The 20,216-nt window shown below is 45.2% G+C and overlaps 1 protein-coding gene and 1 long non-coding RNA gene across 3 annotated transcripts; both read left to right on the top strand.

The window, feature by feature from the left end:
* Positions 1-8,121: 8,121 nt before the first annotated feature.
* Positions 8,122-10,186, top strand: LOC123137696 (uncharacterized). 2 transcript variants are annotated; one of them, XR_006468460.1, is made up of 3 exons: positions 8,176-8,374; positions 8,480-8,636; positions 9,699-10,186. It is a non-coding gene; the product is annotated as an uncharacterized lncRNA (long non-coding RNA). The 2 variants fall into 2 exon arrangements; XR_006468461.1 differs by having other exon boundaries at positions 8,122-8,374; positions 8,480-10,186.
* A 7,342-nt stretch (positions 10,187-17,528) lies between these two features.
* LOC123134318 (protein RGF1 INDUCIBLE TRANSCRIPTION FACTOR 1) lies at positions 17,529-18,813 on the top strand. Its single transcript, XM_044553589.1, has 4 exons — positions 17,529-17,903; positions 17,993-18,064; positions 18,148-18,288; positions 18,381-18,813. The coding sequence occupies exons 1-4, from the start codon at positions 17,718-17,720 to the stop codon at positions 18,594-18,596; spliced, it is 615 nt and encodes a 204-aa protein (XP_044409524.1). The 5' UTR covers positions 17,529-17,717; the 3' UTR covers positions 18,597-18,813.
* Positions 18,814-20,216: the final 1,403 nt, after the last annotated feature.

The raw sequence follows: 20,216 nt of genomic DNA, 5'->3' as shown, positions 1-20,216 counted from the left end.
TATGACCCCGAAACTTCCCGGTGTCCGTTTGACAACTTCCCATATATAAATCTTTACCTCCGGACCCTTCCGGATCTCCTCGTGACGTCCAGGATCCCATCCGGGACTCCGAACAACATTCGGTAGTCACATACTAGTCTTCCTAATAACCCTAGCGTCACCGAACCTTAAGTGTGTAGACCCTACGGGTTCGGGAGACATGCAGACATGACCGAGACGCTCTCAGTCAATAACCAACAGCGGGATCTGGATACCCATGATGGCTCCCACATGCTCCTCGATGTTGTCATCGGATGAACCACGATGTGGAGGATTCGATCAAACCCTGTATGCAATTCCCTTTGTCAATCGGTACGTTACTTGCCCGAGACTCGATCGTCGGTATCCCAATACCTTGTTCAGTCTCGTTACCGGCAAGTCACTTTACTCATACCGTAATGCATGATCCCGTGTCCAACACCTTAGTCACATTGAGCTCATTATGATGATGCATTACCGAGTGGGCCCAGAGATACCTCTCCGTCATACGGAGTGACCAATCCCAGTCTCGATCCGTGTCAACCCAACAGCTACTTTCGGAGATACCTGTAATGCACCTTTATAGTCACCCAGTTACGTTGTGACGTTTGATACACCCAAGGCACTCTTACGGTATCCGGGAGTTACACGATCTCATGGTCGAAGGAAGAGATACTTGACACTGGCAAAGCTCTAGCAAAACGAACTACACGATCTTTTATGCTATGCTTAGGATTGGGTCTTGTCCATCACATCATTCTCCTAATGATGTGATCCCGTTATCAACGACATCCAATGTCCATAGTCAGGAAACCATGACTATCTGTTGATCACAACGAGCTGGTCAACTAGAGGCTCACCAGGGACACATTGTGGTCTAAGTATTCACACGTGTATTACGATTTCCGGATAATACAGTTATAGCATGAATAAAAGATATTTATCATGAACATTGAAATATAATAATACTTTTATTATTGCCTCTAGGGCATATTTCCAACAGTTCCATCATCCTCCAACCTCTCAGTGATCTCTTTGTTCGTGTTTGTGGCTTACGCTCGTTCTTTCTGGTTGTTTGCGTGTTTGTGTGTGTGGTTCCAGGTGATGAGGTTCCTGAGCATCAGGCTCGTCGTGTCAACCCCGGTCGTGCTTCGTCCAAGCGCTACCGCACCATTGAGCCCATTGAGCCTGCCGGAGGATCTTCTAGTGCTCCACCTCCTCCCCAACTGCAGAAGAAGCCTGGGGTCAAGCCAAAGCCAAGCAAAACCGTGCCAGAAATGCCGCCCAAGGAGTTCTAGGAAAGGCGCCGCCGCAACCCGTATGAGGTCGACCAAGATCCCACTTTGGTCAACCGTCCGTTCTGGAACAGGTTCCAGTTTGCCATCTATTTTGACGTCCTCAAAGCCAAGAAGAATCTCTATGTCAACGTGCACTCCATCGACACCGAGCATATGGAGAATGATCCTGACTACTTTGGTGAAGCTCTTCAGATGTGCACTCAGCTGAACATTCTCGGGATCATGCAATTCAACAAGGACTATAATGTTGATATTGTGGCCCAATTCTATGCCACGGTTCACCTTGGGACCGATGAGGACAGAACTCTAACTTGGATGACAAATGGCAAGTTGCTGTCAGTCAAGTGGAAAGCTTTCATGCAGTTGATTGGGGTGGAAGATCTTGGACTTGAGTCTGCTGTCGGCTTTCGCCCCCACCGTCGTGCCAATCCCACTCACAAGCAAGCTCTGTGGCCCTACTGCACTCTGAGGATCAACCATGAGACGAAGAAGGAGACCTATGAGCTGCCTGCCTATCTGGACATTCTTCACCGTATCTTCAGAGAAACTCTTTTCCCTCGCATCGGGAATCTGGACCAGGTTCACTCTTATCTCGTGGACATGCTTCTCTTCTGTCAGCGAGAGAAGGGGCAGAGCACCGGAGAGTCCTTGGACATCTCTCATGTTATGTGGTCTGAGCTGGTTTCTGCTATCTCCGAGCGCAAGTGCCCGATTTATGGTCCGTTCATTATGCTGCTCATTGAGAAGGCCTGGGATCGTGTCTATCCCAAGGTGGTGCTGGAGATTGGAGACTTGGTTTCTCACGATGTCAAGCGTCTGAGGAAGAAGGATAACTAGGGCACTCAGGCCCCTAGGACTGGAGTTCCTTCATCTGCTGCTACCATGGAGACTGAGGAGGAGTTTGGGGCTGAGGCTGAGGATGAAGATGATGACTACGTGCCTTCTGAGGCAGAGCCCTCTTGGGCCAAGAAGCTCAAGATCAAGGTGAAGAAGCTGTTCTGCATGGAGTCTCACGGTCAGTACATGACTCATGTGGCTGAGAAGAAGGCCCGAGGTCACCACAAGGAGCTCATGCGCCAGATGGGTGCTATTGTGATTAGTGGTTCTGAGGATCAGCTCACCAAGGAGGAGGAGTGGATTCAGCAGCACTGCCCCTGGACTGATTCTGATGCTGAGCACTTCCTGGCTGACGATGGCACCGCAGATGATCCCTCTGAGATCTGATGGGTGTCCATCGTTTTCCTTCACCTGGAGCCATAGCATCACTCCCTCTCCTTTTTGGTGTCTCGATGTCAAAGGGGGGGGGAGAGTTTAGGGATTTGCGTTTTGTGTCTTCCGTCGTTTGTGTTTGTGCTTTCGCTTGTCGTTTTATTTGGTTTGTGTCTGTGAGATCTAAATTCTGGTTCTGTCAGTAAGACCTAAGCTCGAGTCATATGGTGTGAGACATATGCTACCTTATCTCTTCGTATCTTTATCTATGTCTATCTAGCTTATGAGTTCCATGCTTATCTTGTTATATATATGTTGCTCTCATATCTTGCTTAGGTAATTGGTCTCTAAAATATAGGGGGAGCATTGATCCTGGCATCTATGCCGTGCAGTCCAAAGCACTTTTCTAGGTAGCACACATCCAAGGGGAGCCCTTCTACATTTTAGGACGGTTGTACTTTTGCGCTTATCCTATATCTTTCATATTGTGCAAATCCCGTATTGTCATCAATCCACCAAAAAGGGGGAGATTGTAAGGGCATATTTATTCCCAATATGTTTTGGTGATTGATGACAATGCTTGTGCGGACTAATCGTGTGTGTTAGTTCTTTCAGAGAGTCATCCATTGGCACGAGATGATTTCCTCCCCTCGGTGTTGTAATTCAAGACGGTGTAGCTCCTTCGTTTCGTTGTTGGTGGACTAGTTTCGTAGGAGTCACCGTACTATCAAGAGGGGATCCATTTTGGTAAGACTTGGGTGGAATCACACGTACACATCATTATCACACTCGTCGTCTCTCCTTCCGCATCTCTGGAGCTGCTGTTTTCCCCTTACTATGCTCTGCTTTGCCCTAGCGGTAGTACCGCGTCCACAGCGATAGTACCGCCGAAACTCCACAGCGGTAGTACCGCTCTCAGAGCGGTAGTACCACTCTCAGAGCGGTAGTACCGCTTGGGTGTTTCGGCCGTAGTACCGATGTGCGTCTGGGCTACTTTCGCCTCGATTCTCGAACGAATTTTTCGTGTCGGGTTTTGCGGCACTAAGGGAGGTAGTAGGGGCGGTAGTACCGCTCTGAGCGATAGTACCGCCCTTCCCTAGCGGTAGTACCGCCCTGGTGACAGGGCCCTGGGCAGCGCGGCAGTACCGCTGGGTCTAAGCGGTAGTACCGCCCGGAGCGGTAGTACCGCTCTTCCCTGGCGGTAGTACCGCCCTGGGGTCAGGGCCCCAGGCAGCGCGGCAGTACCGCTGGGTCGAGCGGTAGTACCGCCCTTCCCCAGCGGTAGTACCGCTCTGTGCGGGGCTGGTGAGTGGAATAACGGTTGGATTGTTCTTCCCACTATATAAAGGGGTCTTCTTCCCCAAAGTTGATCTACCTCTTTCCCCCAAAGCTCCATTATTGCTCCAAGCTCCATTTTCGCCCGATCTCTCTCCCTAGCCAATCAAACTTGTTGATTTGCTCGGGATTGGTTGAGAAGGCCCAGATCTACACTTCCACCAAGAGAAATTTTATTCCCCCCACTTATCCCTAGCGGATCTTGTTACTCTTGGGTGTTGAGCACCCTAGACGGTTGAGGTCACCTCGAAGCCATACTCCATTGTGGTGAAGCTTCGTGGTGTTGTTGGGAGCCTCCAAGTGTTGTGGAGATTGCCCCAATCTTGTTTGTAAAGGTCCGGTTGCCGCCTTCAAGGGCTCCAATAGTGGAATCACGGCATCTCGCATTGTGTGAGGGCGTGAGGAGATTACGGTGGCCCTAGTGGCTTCTTGGGGAGCATTGTGCCTCCACACCGCTCTAACGGAGACGTACTTCCCTTTAAAAGGAAGGAACTTCGGTAACACATCCTCGTCTCCACCGACTCCACTCTTGGTTATCTTGTTCCTTTACTTTTGCAAGCTTACTTGAGTTATATCTATTGCTTGCTTGTGTGCTTATTGTCTTTGCATCATATAGGTTGTCCACATAGTTGCACATCTAGACAACCTATTTCATTGCAGGTTTTAATTTGTTAAAGAAAAGTCTAAAAATTGTTAGTTGCCTATTCACCCCCCTCTAGTCAACCATATCGATCCTTTCAGCTCTGCTGAAGAAAAAGACGGATCATCGGTAAAGTAGTCGATCCCAGGGGCAGTGTCAGTCTCGGGGTCTACCGGAGAGAAGAGGGGGAAGAAACAGTAAATATAAAGCAAACAGATGTATCACCAAGCATGTCATGACGATAAGTAGTGCTAGGGGTGTTCTAACGCATTACAACATGATACCGACGAAGGGGGAAATATCCGGAAATGTTTTTGGAAGTTTGTCATTTTTGGACAGATGAAACAAAGGGGACGGTTACATGCTCGCTAAGGTAGAGGCATGTGACAGACGAACAGAGGGCATATTCAGATTCGTTGGATTTCTCTGAGCAATTTTCATATATAAATTATTTTCATCATAGTTATATATTATTTTATATTAATTTTAAAAGTTTTTAACATTTTCTGGAATTAATTTAAATAGAAACATAAAGGTGAAAATGCTATGGGTACACAGAAGTGTACCTACAGATTTGTTAAACTAACATGTGGGACCAGTCAACTACCCATTCAGCAGCTGACTGGTCAGCCTTGACTGGTCAAAGGGGTCCAGCGGGACCCTCCTGTTAGTGGCTAAGACTGGCCTAGTCAGTAGTTTGACTCGGTCAAACTAGACATGGGGGCCACCTATCACTGGTATAGTTAATTAACAGGGGGATTTTAATTAATTTTGTTTAGCAGAGGGGCCTAGCGGTCAGTGGCTGCTAGTGGGGAGGGGGTTAGTGTGAAAAGGGGATTAACCCCTAATTAGGCAGGACCGGCACACACGCACGCAGCCACGACCAAGCCATGGCTCCGGCGTGGCCAACGAAGCAGGAGAGGTGCGCGGCTGTGGCCATGGGCGGCTGCACGGACACACAAGGGAACGGCGGGCTGCGACAGCGAGGAGCAGTGACAGGGGGGCGCAAGTGGGTGCGGGTGAGGCGGCAGGCAGCGGGCGCGGTGGCGTGACCGTGGGGTGAGGGCAGGGGCCCTACAAGGAACGTAGGGCCATGTCGGGGTAGCCTGGGATCGCGATGAACGCGGCCAGGCGAGGCAAAGACACAACAGTGGGCAGGGGCAGTTGCAACGAGCGAGTGTGGGCAGGGGCCTGCGGGTGGACGGGCATGATCGCACAAGGTGCATGGTCGGAGGTGCAACCGGGTGCGGATAGTTAGGGACAGCACGACGTGTGAGCTGCCTCAGGCAGCGGGAGCAGAGGCGGGGACAGGGCCCGACAACGCTAGCAGGATGCGGGGAGCGAGGCAAAGGCGGGCACGGGGTAGCAGCGAGCGGGGTGAACAGGGAGGTGCACGCGCCCTACGGCGACGTGAGAGGGGGTGAGCGAAGGAATCAGTGCGGCTCACCCTGGAGAGGTCATCGACGAGCTCGGGGTGGCTCAACGGCGACCCAGAGAGGCGAGACGGGACGGCGACGCGTCGGACACGGTGGCCTCGAGCGTCCGGGGCAGAGGGGGCTCGATGCGGCGAAGTTGGAGGAGCTTCCCGCGGGTCTGCCCCGCGGCGAAGGAGAGCGAGGGCTAGGCGGACAGAGCCCCTCGCCATAGAGAGGAGGAGAGGGAAGGTCGACGGCCACACAAGTTGTCGTAACGGGGCGACGGCAATAGCAGTTGGGTGCGGGGCGGCTCTGGGCGAGAGAGGGCGGCAAGGGAGGGAAGGGCAAGTGGGCGAGTGGGTGGAGCAGTGGGGAGGAGCCCGAGGGGGGGCCTTATCCCCTCGGGGCATCGCCGGCGAAGTGATCCGGCGAGGGCTCGCCCATGTAGCAACGGGGTCGGGGGCACAGGGACAACGACCGGGGAAGGGCAAAGGCTGGGTCGATTCGGTGGGATGGGCCGAGGCCCCGGGGGGGAGTCACGGGTTATCTCCCCTTTCCCTTTTTATTTTCTTTTTGGTTTTTTCTTTTTAAGACTTTGTTGTTTTCTTATTAGTTTCTTTTTTTAGTTTTATAAAATACATAACTAGCCCCTGAATTAGTATTATTAATTAGTCCACTGCCACATTTACTTTGAGGTTTAAATAAAATAGTTTAGTATTTTTATAAACTAAAAGGCATTTAATTATTTGTTTTAGGCACTGTTTTAATTAGTATAGGGCCCTAAACACTTCTGTAAAAATGTTGGTTCACCACCAATATTAACAAATGAATATTTGCAACATTTTGAACATTTTAGTTTTGACATTTGAAAACTTAATTGTTTGACTTTATTTTAAATTTGAAAATTGAAGTGGTTTGAATCGACGTGGGAGTTAGCAACAGTAAAAATGTTGACCTGGCATCATTAGAAGAGGATTACTGCAGCTTAATTATCTGGGCGTTACATGCGGACTCGCTCACCTCACTTTTCTTATCACTCTCAATATGTGGAATTTTAGGAAGTGGATGTTCTCCCCCATATTTGGTGTAGTCACTCAACTCACTTTTCTTTTTCAATCTCAAGTTGTGGGATTTTTGGAAGTGGGCACTCTTCCTCACTTTTGGTGGAGTTACTCAACTTTCTATTTTTATAACTCTCAAGTTGTAGGATTTTGTATAGTGGACTTTTTTCCTCACATGGAATTTGCAGCACATATTTCATGGATGTCGGGACAATAGTGGTGGTCGAGATGGCAACATTAATTAGGAATGAGCTTCTCATGCCCTAAACCCTAAACCCTAAACCCTTTATTTGAACTATAACTCCATGCTTAATCCCTAATGCTTGAGTAAAAGAGGAGTTAGCCATATTCAACCTAATCTAAGTAGTAACATAAGGACCAAAATTATATTGAGACTATCATAAACAGATTTAGGGATAGTGGAAACACTAGCACCTAGATGACATAAATCATTGAACTTATTTAAACCAATCTCGATTTTTATGGTAGGCTCAAAAGCATCTTATTGCTTAGCTGGTAACTTAATGTACAAGTTCTTTCTTTCATAACCTAGCTCACATACCTTGGCTGCAACGTGATCAACAAAGACAGTATATGCCTCATCATTGGATACCTTAGGTAGTGGGTGCTTCATTGCTATCATTTTATGAACTCTGCAATAACTAGGTATATTCTGGCACATGGCTTCTATCTAGCTCTTCTGCCTCCTCTTCATTGCTTGTCATCATCTTGATATCTTCAACTAGGTTAGGTTCCAGTTTACCAACAAACTTGGCTAGGATCTTACCGGTCAACTGAATAAGTAAGTTATCATGGTTCTTCAAAATATTTTTGAAGTTATCATTCTGCTCTGTTTGACTAGCGATAAAAAAAATTCAGAGTATCCTCAAGAGTATTTCTATTGATATTGCTATTACTAGCTCCATTAAATTATTAGGTGCTCAATTATTATTAGGGTTTGGTAATCTAGGAGCATACGAGTGAGAGCTTTTGGTGGCCGGGCTACAGGCAGGCCAAAATCTAGTGCATCTATATGGGCTTCGGGATTCGGAAGCAGTCACTTCGTTTGCAGCAGCTTCTCATGCCTAGTGGGGAAAATACGGTCCGTGATACTCCTATATGCGCATAGGCGTATTGTGTTCGGCCCAGCCACGCAGCTGTTCCCGGACCTTGGAAGCACTACGTGGCCTGCACCGGCAATTTGGGACAGGTGGTTCGAAACAGCACAGATAGAATGGGCCCCGTGACCTTTGCGGAGCACATAGAGCCACGGGGGACTGCCTCGCCATCCCCTTCACAGACGCTCACCGCGGCGGCCGCTCTGTTCTTCCACATACGCGCACCACAGCGGCGACTCTGGACCGGCGAGATGTCCACCGACGGCCTCGAGCTCGAAGGGTATATGTGTATTTTACTCCGCTCTTTTCCTTCTTCCATCTCTTGCTTGTAGGATCAGCGGGATGGATTTGAAAACTTCGTACTAACATGGCTTGATCCTTACAGCGCCGGCCGGTTGGAATGGTTCTCTCCACCCAGTGGAGTCACAGGATTCCATGAGTGCGGCCGAGGTCGAGATCGACAAGGGCGGCAAAGCACAGCAAGATGGAGATGCAGCCAGATACGAGGTGTGCTCTGAAGCTACGAGTGGCTGGACACGAAGGTTAGTGAGATATCCTTTGTGATTTTGCATCTGTTCAGCAGGGTTTGCATCGTACCTGTATCAGTTAGTTGATTTTGGCTTGCTAGCGCAGCAGTTCATCCCAAGGGAAGTTTTGTGGCTGGACACGAGTATTTCGTCTAGCATGCAGTTTAGTTTCTGTCCATTTTCGGTGGTACAGATTCGGTTGGCTTTACACTTATGGTTGGTAGTTCAAGTTGTGGTTGTTTGCATATATAGTGATCTGAAAGCTAATTGGGTGACAGACTGACAGTTTGATTTCAATAGTTATGGGTGGTGGTTCGATTTCACCACATATGGTGTTAGTTTCCAGATGTTTTTAGGTGCAAAGTGGGGTGGGTATGGTAGTGCTAATTGGTTTGTCAGTATACGCTTCTTGGTTTTAGTTTCAATGCTAATTGGATTGTCAGATCATATACTTTTTTGGGGCACGTGATCCTAAGCTGGGTGCTAATTTGGATTTGTTAATGGATGTACGATTTGTGGACGTGAGGAAATGGGACTAGGTCAAGCTTTCATTCAGTTTCTTAGCATTCTTGGTACATGACCAAAGTGGGATTCAGTACATGGCCAAATGGATTACCCCGACAAAAATGTGGTTGCCATCAGATTTAGGTTGGTGTCAATCAGTAGGAGAAATCTTGTGTGTGATGAGCTTCGATTCACTGGAAGGCGCAGGGGGGCTTTTTTGATTTGTAGGTGGATCGCCTGAGAGCACAACTGATTGTATTAGCGTTCGCATTTACATAATTGCAGTAAGAATCTGAACAAATCAGAGTCACTATCACCATTTTGTTGTGTGTCTTGGTTTTGTTACTTACCGGACGGTTCGCTCGAGGAATGCTGAGGCAAACTGATTGTGCATAGGTTGTTGTTTTCAGTAAATTGGCATGTTTTTTAGATTACCCTGTTATCTACCAGAACGATATTCAAAATGGTTGTTCCATACAAAGATTACTTGGCATGGCATGCCCTTTATTCAATTCACAGACCGCCCTGACAAATTTTTGTTTCTAATATGTTCTGCCGAGAAACGGTTTCCAGGGATAGAATCGGGAAAGCGCCAGATGAGAGGGAGATGAACCCTGACAAACAACGCTTGAATTGTCTGTTTGCACTTATGCCGAAGTGCACAAACTGTGGGGTGGTTGGATATCGCAGCAATGCATGTGGTACTAAAAAGAGCTGACCGTTTGAGCCTAACTTCCTCTAGATTGAAACTGGCTGTGATGTTTGATGCCATCAAGTCTCCATGTGGTTGTGTGGTGGTAATTTCTCTATTTGGGATGTCTGAATTTTAATTTGTGCTACCAACAGTAATTCTCCTGATGTCTGTTAACTTCATCTGAATTTTGCTGTGTGATTGCAGTTCTGTTGCTTGGTCAACTAAATTTTTTGTTTTACTACTGATGGGGTGGCCTGTTCTTATTTTTGTCAAAAACTATGTTGTTTTTGCTGTCGAAGGCAGTAGAGCGTCTGTAATTCCAGTGCTTGGCTTGTTAGGCAGGAAGCTGAAAATTAAAATTATAAGATGATGTTGCTGGTGCCTACATGGGCCTCGATTTTACTTGTCTATTGGGCTTCGAGTTTGTCATTGGCAAAGCCACCAAGCTGCAGACACGATCTGCTCAAAAAAAAAAAGCTGCAGACACGAGAGGACGCAATGAGAAAGACCGGCTGCTGCATATCTCGTTCGGTAATCTTATTACGTGTGCTAACCTCCAATCATGCACTTTGACTCTTGTCCACTTCTTGAGTTACGCCAATGGCAACCAGCTCCATTTTCAAAACCAGGGGAGTGCGATCACGGCTTCACGGGCGATGAGATGACAACGAAATTTCATAGACTGCCTAGGGTGCTCCATTGCACTATGCACGGGATGGCAGGGTTGGAGCACGCCTAGCCTACTCTGTCTAGGACAGATGTGCGCGCCGACGGATACATGCATTAAATGACTATAGCAGTGCCGAGCTTCATGCCCAGCTACACCCCATGCCGTGATTTTGCTTGACTGGGTCACTGTTATATTTTCTTCGCCAACGTCACTCTGAGCAGGGATCAAAAATATTGGATGGGTTTATGAGAGCTCGCTCGGAAACATTAACAGTCTTCAAAATAAACTATGCAGTAAACTAATTGATGCCACGTTCGGACGATCTTAACAGGGGCCAGTGTTCGTTGCTCGTCAATTTTTTGCGTGCGCACCACACGTCCACACCGGCTGGTCTCCTTTCGTGTCGACTGTACGTGATTGATGAACACATGCTATGATAGAACGAAGTGACAACTGATAGAAGCACAGCTCCCGAAAACTTTTGAAGACGCCTAGTAAATTCACGGACGTGACAGGAAAGCTGTTGCACATGAGCGGGGAGTCTTTGTAAAAACGGAGTGGCTAATACAAAACAGTCATTATACATGACCATGGCGACATGGTATGATTAATTAGTTCGGCACATGTATCATAGCCCTAGCGTCTAAAAGGGATAAAACTATAAGTTCGAGGTTAGCGGCAATGGATTTTTAAACGCAACGACTGTGCAAACCTGTTGTGCTTACTGGGCAAAACGGACACACGCCTAAACGCGTACAAATTACACTTGCTTACTTAGCGGACAGTTCATGGTAATCACAAACATGAACATGGGTGTTCGCTGGCCCAAAATGCACCACGTCCGCACTTGGCATGCTATTGGTGTCCGCTGGCCAGGAATCATCCACGGCATGCACGCGCAAGTACGTACGGCTCTCCCATGCAAAGGACGACCAGTTCAACTGCCATCGATGATGTGAGTACATGTCAGATGCACGTCTGCTGCCTAGGTGCTTTGCATGTGGGTGGGCCCGCGCTGAACAAATACAAGCCAAAAAAAAATGGAATACACCCTCTATACACTGGCAGCGGGAATCTAGATGGTGGCGCAACGGCAGGGATAGCGGCCTGCCTGTAGCGCGGCCACCAAACGCATTTTCCGAGGAGCATACCCATTATTTTCCAAGTTTGGATTGTAGCTATTACGAGCAATGAAATTCACATCATTAATTTATTCATTAGTGATTCATTCATGTTTACCTCTTCTTTACCTTCCATGACGAAGATGAGTTCATCAAACTTGGTTTTTAACTCTGCATTATTTTCTTTAATTGCATTCACTCTTTTTGTATGCTTACTATGCTATCCCTAAATCAGTAGCTAGCAGACATAGTACTCGATGAAATAGCAGAAAATCACATGTTAAAAAGTAACATAAATACTATTACCTTATAGTCCACACAACAGAAATAACAACAAAGATTGTGGAGTATCATCAACACCAATGGCAAAGTTGAGTGTAGACATCGTAACCCCTAACGCATCACTTACTCATCGTATAATTCCCGCAACATGATAAGTTGCAGCTGTGTGGGTCAGCACATGGAATGTACTGGCAAGTTACACCATAGGAGAGTATAAAAGTCCTACTTCTACATGCAATTTGGCTGGTGGAAGGCCCTAGGTTTAAATTTTGCGTAAAGCAAGTTTTGTCTTACTTTCATGATCATCAATTTATCACTACAAAGCTTATCATATGATTGAGATGGTTCCTCCAATCAATCTATACCCAAGTTGATTTAAACCCATTCAATTAATTAAATTTGATGAGATCACTCAACATTCCCGTGTCTAGATGCTCAAATTGACCGTAACCAGGGACATAGATAATCAATTAGTTTTACACACTGTGAGGTTTGCACACTTTTCCCCAAAAGACTCGATCACCTTCTTTGTAGCTCATACACTTGTGGTATGTGAACTGGAAGACCGAGACATGGTATTTCAAAAGAGTTTACCTTAACTCCGGTAGTGCTCATCCCACCTACTTATATTATTTCTCGCAGCACTACAAAGTAAGAGTCATCACAACCGATCAACCAAGCCAGGGCCCATAATAGCTTGTGGTTGCACATGTAAGCTTCTAGTCATGAAATATCGATTGACCCCTTTGAACCGAGGTGGCTTTCCATAAAAGAGTGATCCCCCGGTTACTCTAGGACACTTGGGAAAATCCCTAGTTACTCCAGGGTGCCCCTCGCCATGCAACCATTCCACCCAGATAATTCGTTAACATAAAGTTATTATCATTAATTGGTTCTATTTACTACATTTCCTCTCATACCACATAATGAATCGCTTCCAAATCCTCGTCTACTTTAGCATAGAAAATTTTTCCTACAATGTTGGCTCAAACCTACCTCAATGAACTACTGGGAGTATATTGCATACCATATTCATAGTCCTACTCATGCATATATTCAATGGGTCTACCATGCATAGAAAACATAGGGATAAAAGGAGTATGATCAAGATGTAACTTGCCTGGTTGATGAAGCTATCCCACTCACAATTCTTGATAATTCTACTCGCCACACTCCGGGCAATCTATTGTAAACGAAAGAATTCAACTCAACAACCATGCCATATAAAAATCCAAATAAACTCAAGAATGAAGTATGGCATAGTGCAAAAGGCAACAACATAAATAGTCTTATAATATAACATGCGTCTTTATGGTGTTATAACCTGGTAGGTGAAGGAATTAACTCAAAAGAGTTAATGGATATTGAAAGATTGCTATACAAGTATGTTTCAGATAGCATGGAATTGGGAACAACATGAAGGTTGTTTAGAAGATTGCCTATGACATAAGAGTTCATATGCAAAAAGAATTATTTGAATGGAGCACTTCAATGCAAGTTACAGTAAAATGAAATTTGAATTGAATATTTAAATTCAAACATGTCGAAAGTGTTTGAATTTGGATTATACATGACATGAACATCAAGTATATGATACATGTGTTCATATGCAAAAGGAAACACTTGAAATGATATATGGTTTGCAAGATATGATCAAAAGAAGTTTGAATTTCAAATTATAATTGCTCAAATTTGAGGAAGTTTTAAAGTTGAAATCATGTTGCTACTAGATAGTCATTATCAATATGAACACATAGAAAAACATCACCAGATTTGGACTAACAAATCAAAAGATATAATCAAAAGAAGTTTGCATTTCATATGTCAAAATACTGCCGCAACAACACTCTCTGAACTAGTGGAATAATCTGGTTGTGATCAAAATTACATGTTGAAAAGATAACTCTACTAGTACTAATAGAAGGATTACTTTGATATGAACCTAATGCAATTGGATTCATCGAAAATGAAGCTATGAGTAAATAGTTATGATCGAAAGAAGTTTGAAGTTGAATTTGAATAAATTTGGAATTTGAAGTTGCAAAAAGTTGATAGATAGGTTAACTGGATAGATCAACATGAAAATGTGGGCGTTGATTTCATCTAATTTAGATGTACGAGTAAAAAATTATGACTAAAAGAATTCTAAGGCTAATTCGTGAAATAAAGGGACTAATTGATAATGCGAAACAACCTACGGTGGACGGAATCAATAACTTAGCGAAAAAGACGGATTCCTATCATTGACTAGTCTAAAAACAGAAAGAATATTTTATAAGGTTAGGCAAACCAAAAATTAATTTAGTCCGAATTGGATGTATTTGGATGTTCCTTATGTCTTTATATATAGGTTTGAGGTTTATCGGATAGTGAATGTGTGACTAAAAGAGACAAAAGAAATGCGTGCACGTATATTAGGAAAATAAAGAATGCCATGCACGGGCGAGACAACGCCAAGGCCCATGAGAAAAAAAGGAAAGGAAATAAATACAGGCTGCGCAGGTGGGCTTGCTGGTTGCGCTGTGCTGCACGCGAGCGAGGGATAAGTATGAGTTACCCAGAGCGAGAGATAGGTATTGATCGCTCGGCGCAAGAGATAGGTACAAGTTGCTCTCTGCGGGAGATAGGTATGAGCCGCCCAACGAACAGTGTTCATAGCGTTTTTTATTATGTTTTATACAGAGAGGGAGGAAGTGTCCTAAACATGACCAATTTTCCATATAAAAATTCAGAAAATTTCACATAAATATATGGTGATATATAGAGTGATGTAAACATTTTCTATGGCATATATAAGTTACTTTGGAAATAATTAATTTTGCAATTTGAGTTGAGTTAAGTATTTAAAATAATTTTCAAAATAAATTTTAAATTACAAACATTATTCAAATACTTTTAAAATATTTATTTTTAAGGAGTCATATTACCATCTCTCAATTATTTCCTTTTAAACTGGAAAATGTTTGAATATTTGGAAATTCAAATTTCCCATACAACCAAAATCCGAACGGAAAATTATGTGAAATTCATTTTATTTCCTATCATTTACTATTCATTCAAACTCAGAGTTTCAAATTCAGCTCAATTTTAAACAAGATCAATCAAAGAAATAAATTTTTTTACTTAATTTATATAACATTCCAAAATTCAGAATTTTGGAGTGTTACAAAGCTTGCCCCCTTAAAATGAATCTCCTCCTCGAGATTCAAAGAGGCTAGAATAAAAGTTTAGGTTTGGTATCTCCTTGAATATCCATTCATCGTCAAATTGTCTAGGATGCTACCACCCTTAGAATCAAAGTCGCGGGTCCATCCAAACTCGTGTCTTCCTGCATTTTTGGGATGTTGCACTTTTGGTTGTAGTTCTTTCAACCTACCATTGGGCATGGTTTTCTTGCATATCATCAAGTAGTTTCTTGACATCGTCTGGCTTTTCCATGATCGTTGCTCATGCAGCTGTATCAAGCATAGTTTTTGACATATGAAGGAGTAACCATTCCTCCACTTCATGGTTAGGATAATTCCTTATGGCTTCTTTCATTCGATCACACATAAGCGCTAGTGGCTCACATTCTTCATGCTTGAAACCTGTAATCTAAGAACAAAGTTGCATGATTTTTATAGGTGGACAAAACTTACATAGAAATTTGCTGGAACAATCATCACATGAAGTTATACTGCCTCTAGGTAAAGCTAGAATCCATTATTTTCTTTTTCTCTCAAAAGAAAGGAAATAGACTCAACTTCAAAGCGTTAGGGTCATAATCTCTAATGTGTGTCATGTTGGACAATTCAATAAAAATGTGCAAGTTCATACCTGACCCATCTTCATCAACCTTGTTGCCTCCATGATGATGTGTGAGTAGTTTCCAAAGGACCTACGAGTTCATAGTTGTAGCTACATGGATCTCTCTCTCTCTCTCTCTCTCTCTCTCTCTAATCTTCAATACAATGATCTCTTCAGAAATCTATTCGATGTAATTCTTGCATTGTGTTTGTTGGGATCCGATGAATTGTGATTATGCTAGAATTATTCATTGAAATTAGTTGAGTCTTTTATGATATTTATTATGTATAAGTTTATACCCTTGTATTTCTCTCTAATCTATCTATCTCTTTTGGCCAATCAGACTGATTCATCTTTAGTGGGAGAGATGCTTGGTAGTAGGTTCAATCTTGCGGTGTCCTTACTCTGTGACAGAAGGAGTTGCAAAGCACATATTTGTCACTACTGCAGGATGCTGCTAACGCGACACAATAATCAGAGACCCTTCGACGAAAATGTGTGCGATGCATTAATCGCAAACGGTGATGTAAAAAACCCGTAAAAAAAGATTGTGATGGTGGAGACAACGAACACGATTGAGATTTTAGCTGCGTGTGCGATGCAGTGCATACGGTTGATCCATATGAACTGTTTGCGATGAGACCGAACAATAGAAACATGCAGTCATATCAAGGTGTGTGCGATATACGGCATACAATTCACTCGGATTAACTGTTTGTGATTAGGCAACACAACAAAAATGGTCAGCTAGATCAAGGTATGTGTGATATACAGTATACGGTTCACTCGGACAAACTGTTTTCGATTAGGAAACAAACACAAAAATGGTTCAACTTAATAAGATGTGTGTGATATGCGACATACGGTTCACATAGATGAACTGTTTGCGATGAGCCAAAAGAACACAAACGATTCGTGTAAACAAGATGTGTGTGATACGCGGCAAATAACCCACTCGGATGAACTGTTTGCGATGAGAAATCATAACACAGACGGTTACTACAGTTAATTCATGTGTGATTATGTGTGTAATTTTTTTTTTGAAAAATGCAAACTAGTTGCTTGCGGTGGCTAGGAGTATCGCACACGATGCGTCTGCGAGTACTTGCTGCGATGATTAGCACTCCCTCCGTCCGGAAATACTCGTCGGAGGAATGGATGTATCTAGATGTATTTTAGTTCTAGATACATTCATTTTTATGCATTTCTTCGACAAGTATTTTCGGACGGATGGAGTAAGTTACACATACATTTTCTTATGTTAAAACCTGTGTGATAGATAACACGTAGCACCACATACGGGTTGTGTGCTCCACTTAGTCTTCCCGCACTCCAGCGAATGCTTCCCACGCTCCACATGGGTGTATTGTAAAATCCCCGGCTTCCCCGCCTCTTCCCTCATCAGTTTCCCGCCAGCAGCTAATGGCTTGCTGCATATAACCCAGGCGGCAACGCACCGTCGCGACACTGTGCGTAGATCTCACCCATCTACCATTAGTTATTCTAAGCATGCCAGGCAACGACCAAAGCTTCGACGTCCGCATTGGAGGTGGTAACAAGCCACGGCGACGCATGGATATGGACGGTGGGAAAAGAGAACGGGTGTCTTGAAATATCTGTGACGCCAATATATAAGGGATGAATGACACGATATATCGCATGGCCCAACCGCTAAATACGAAGGCTCACTGACTCGATTTGAACTGGCTTTTAAAAATTATGCCGGTTGAGCGTCGGACAGCGATTCTGCTAGAGCGGTTTTCTCGGCCAATTATTAGGTTGCTGGACGATTATGCTTGACGGGTGGAGTTTTGCTGTAGAACAGTAGATCGCTGCATAGAATCACCTCCATCTGCAACGGTAGAAGTGCCGAACGCCCCGCGCTTCTCGCTCTTTGAATCCGTCCCACCCAACGGCCGCAACCCAATTCAACCATTCATCCACCACGACTGGAGGCGCGTCTCCGGCACCGATTGACCCCCGCGCCGTGTGCGCCCACCGTAGGTAGCCAGGACCGGCTGGCGCGTGGCGGGGCGGCGATGCAATCCTCGGCCGTCCGCGCCACCCCGCAGTGGCTGCGTGGCCTGCTGTCGGAGGAATTCTTCGACGCGTGCGCCGTGCACCCGGCGGAGCGCAAGAACGACAAGAACCACTTATGCGCCGACTGCGCCGCCGCCCTCTGCCGCCACTGCCTCCCGCACGATCCCTCCCACAACGTCCTTCAGGTACATTTTCGCGCGTCGCTTGGTGATCAGATGTCCTCACCTCGCCGTGCTCTGATCGGTCTTGTTATTTCGTATGACGGCGGAAAAAGATTTGGAAGTACGCGTCCTGCTTCGTCGTCCGCGTCGACGACCTGAAACTCTTCGATTGCACCGGCATCCAGGTACGCGCACCAAAGTCGCCCAATTCAGGCGTGACTGTTCTGTTTCTCTATCGGTGCTCAAATGCATGCGCGGCCGCATGCAGTCGCACACGGTGAGCGATCACGAGGTGGTGTTCCTGAACGAGCGCACGGCGAGGAAGCGCTCGGCTTGCGCGGAGAACCCCTGCGCCGCGTGCGCCCGGCCGCTCTCGTCAGGGCACGACTACTGCTCCCTCTTCTGCAAGGTAAACGCCATGTCGTCGTCTGGAAGTATGCATAGCGTCACGTACGTGCGTGCACAGCTTGACTCGAAGAACTGGGGGACGCGTGCATGCAGGTGAAGCATCTGGGGGAGAGCGAGCGGGGGCTGAGATGCGCGTTACGCGTGAACAGGAAGGCGGCGGCGGCGGCTGGTGAGGAGGCTGCCGTGTCGGAGCCGCAGAACGGGAAGCGGCCGAGGGCGGCGTCGTCAGAGGCGGGGCCGAGCTGTGGCGGGTCGTCCGGTAAGCGGAGCCGGAAGCAGCTAGCGCCGGCTCGCTCACCATTCTGTTGAGGAAGTGGGCCAGGCTGGTGGACCTTACACGTATTCCCCGGTAGTTCAATAGTTGGGCTGTTGTTGTCATTTACATTTTTTTTTATTTTTTGAATGATGAAGGGTTCATTTTTTTCAGAGGCTGAGAAAAAAATACACCTTAGCGCCATATTGTGTTGATATCTTCAGCAATTACATTGGCTAATTTTAGTAAAACCAGCAGGTAAATTTGCAGGAACCCACTATGGTTATTCCAAAACCCTACATGCATTCCGCGGGAACCATGAAAAACGTGTGGTTCGTGGGAGCTGCAGATCGAATCAATGAAGAAAATCGAACCACCTCGTTTGTCACCGGTTTCTACGGACCATTGTTGACCTCCACCCCCTCCCTCTATTTGGCATTGTTGTCTAATGTACCCCCTTTCCAGGGATGGTTTTTTTCACGTAGGTTTGTACTTTTATTTAAAGGCCATTCGACCAACCACATTGCTCCATGACACTTTCTTGTTTGCTTGCCCACACACATTCTCTCTTGCTAGTCTCCGTCTTGCATCTTTGTCCTCCCGCAGTCTCCTCATCTCTTCCTTCTCTCTAGTGGGCTTCTCTGCATCTCAGGTTCCTCCTCCTACTCCACCTAGATGAAAGCGCATGAAGATCTCACAACCATGGAGGACACCATCGTAAAGCTCGATGTGGAGCTCGGTACTAAAGGTCCCACATGCATCGTTCTTGGGAAAAATGACACCCAAGGGTGGATGGATTCGGGCAACTCAAATGTTGATAGTTAGACTTCCAGAGGTTAGCAAGTTTGAGATTCTTTTTTTCCACATTGCATATGTTGTTTCAACACGCTCGTATGTGTTTTGCTATGTTCACGTGGGGTGTCATGTGGCGGTAACTCGAATTATTTGTTGCAAATGATTTGATTCATGCTACAAAGGTGTGTTGTGTTGTTGTTGCATTGACTAATTTATATGATGCATACATTGGTTTTCTATGTTGAAAGTTGTGTGAACCTTTATTCACAGTAATGTGTGAAGGAAATATGCCCTAGAGGCAATAATAAAGTTATTATTTATTTCCTTATAATCATGATAAATGTTTATTATTCATGCTAGAATTGTATTTACCGGAAACATAATACATGTGTGAATACATAGACAAACAGAGTGTCACTAGTATGCCTCTACTTGACTAGCTCGTTAATCAAAGATGGTTATGTTTCCTAACCATGAACAATGAGTTGTTATTTGATTAACAAGGTCACATCATTAGTAGAATGATCTGATTGACATGACCCATTCCATTAGCTTAGCACCCGATCGTTTAGTATGTTGCTATTGCTTTCTTCATGACTTATACATGTTCCTATGACTATGAGATTATGCAACTCCCGTTTACCGGAGGAACACTTTGGGTACTACCAAACGTCACAACGTAACTGGGTGATTATAAAGGAGTACTACAGGTGTCACCAATGGTCGATGTTGGGTTGGCGTATTTCGAGATTAGGATTTGTCACTCCGATTGTCGGAGAGGTATCTCTGGGCCCTCTCGGTAATACACATCACATAAGCCTTGCAAGCATTACAACTAATATGTTAGTTGTGAGATGATGTATTACGGAACGAGTAAAGAG

Source organism: Triticum aestivum, chromosome 6B, assembly GCF_018294505.1.
Source record: "Triticum aestivum cultivar Chinese Spring chromosome 6B, IWGSC CS RefSeq v2.1, whole genome shotgun sequence".
Classification (NCBI taxonomy): Eukaryota; Viridiplantae; Streptophyta; class Magnoliopsida; order Poales; family Poaceae; genus Triticum; species Triticum aestivum.
The sequence above is the reverse complement of the archived record's forward strand: the minus strand, read 5'-3'. Positions and strand labels throughout refer to the sequence as shown.

Excerpts from the sequence above, each read along its gene's own strand:
- LOC123134318 (XM_044553589.1), top strand. The coding sequence starts at position 17,718 with ATGCAATCCTCGGCCGTCCGCGCCACCCCGCAGTGGCTGCGTGGCCTG. Across the intron at positions 18,065-18,147 it reads TCGATTGCACCGGCATCCAG|TCGCACACGGTGAGCGATCA; the intron begins GTACGCGCACCA and ends GGCCGCATGCAG. Across the intron at positions 18,289-18,380 it reads ACTGCTCCCTCTTCTGCAAG|GTGAAGCATCTGGGGGAGAG; the intron begins GTAAACGCCATG and ends GCGTGCATGCAG.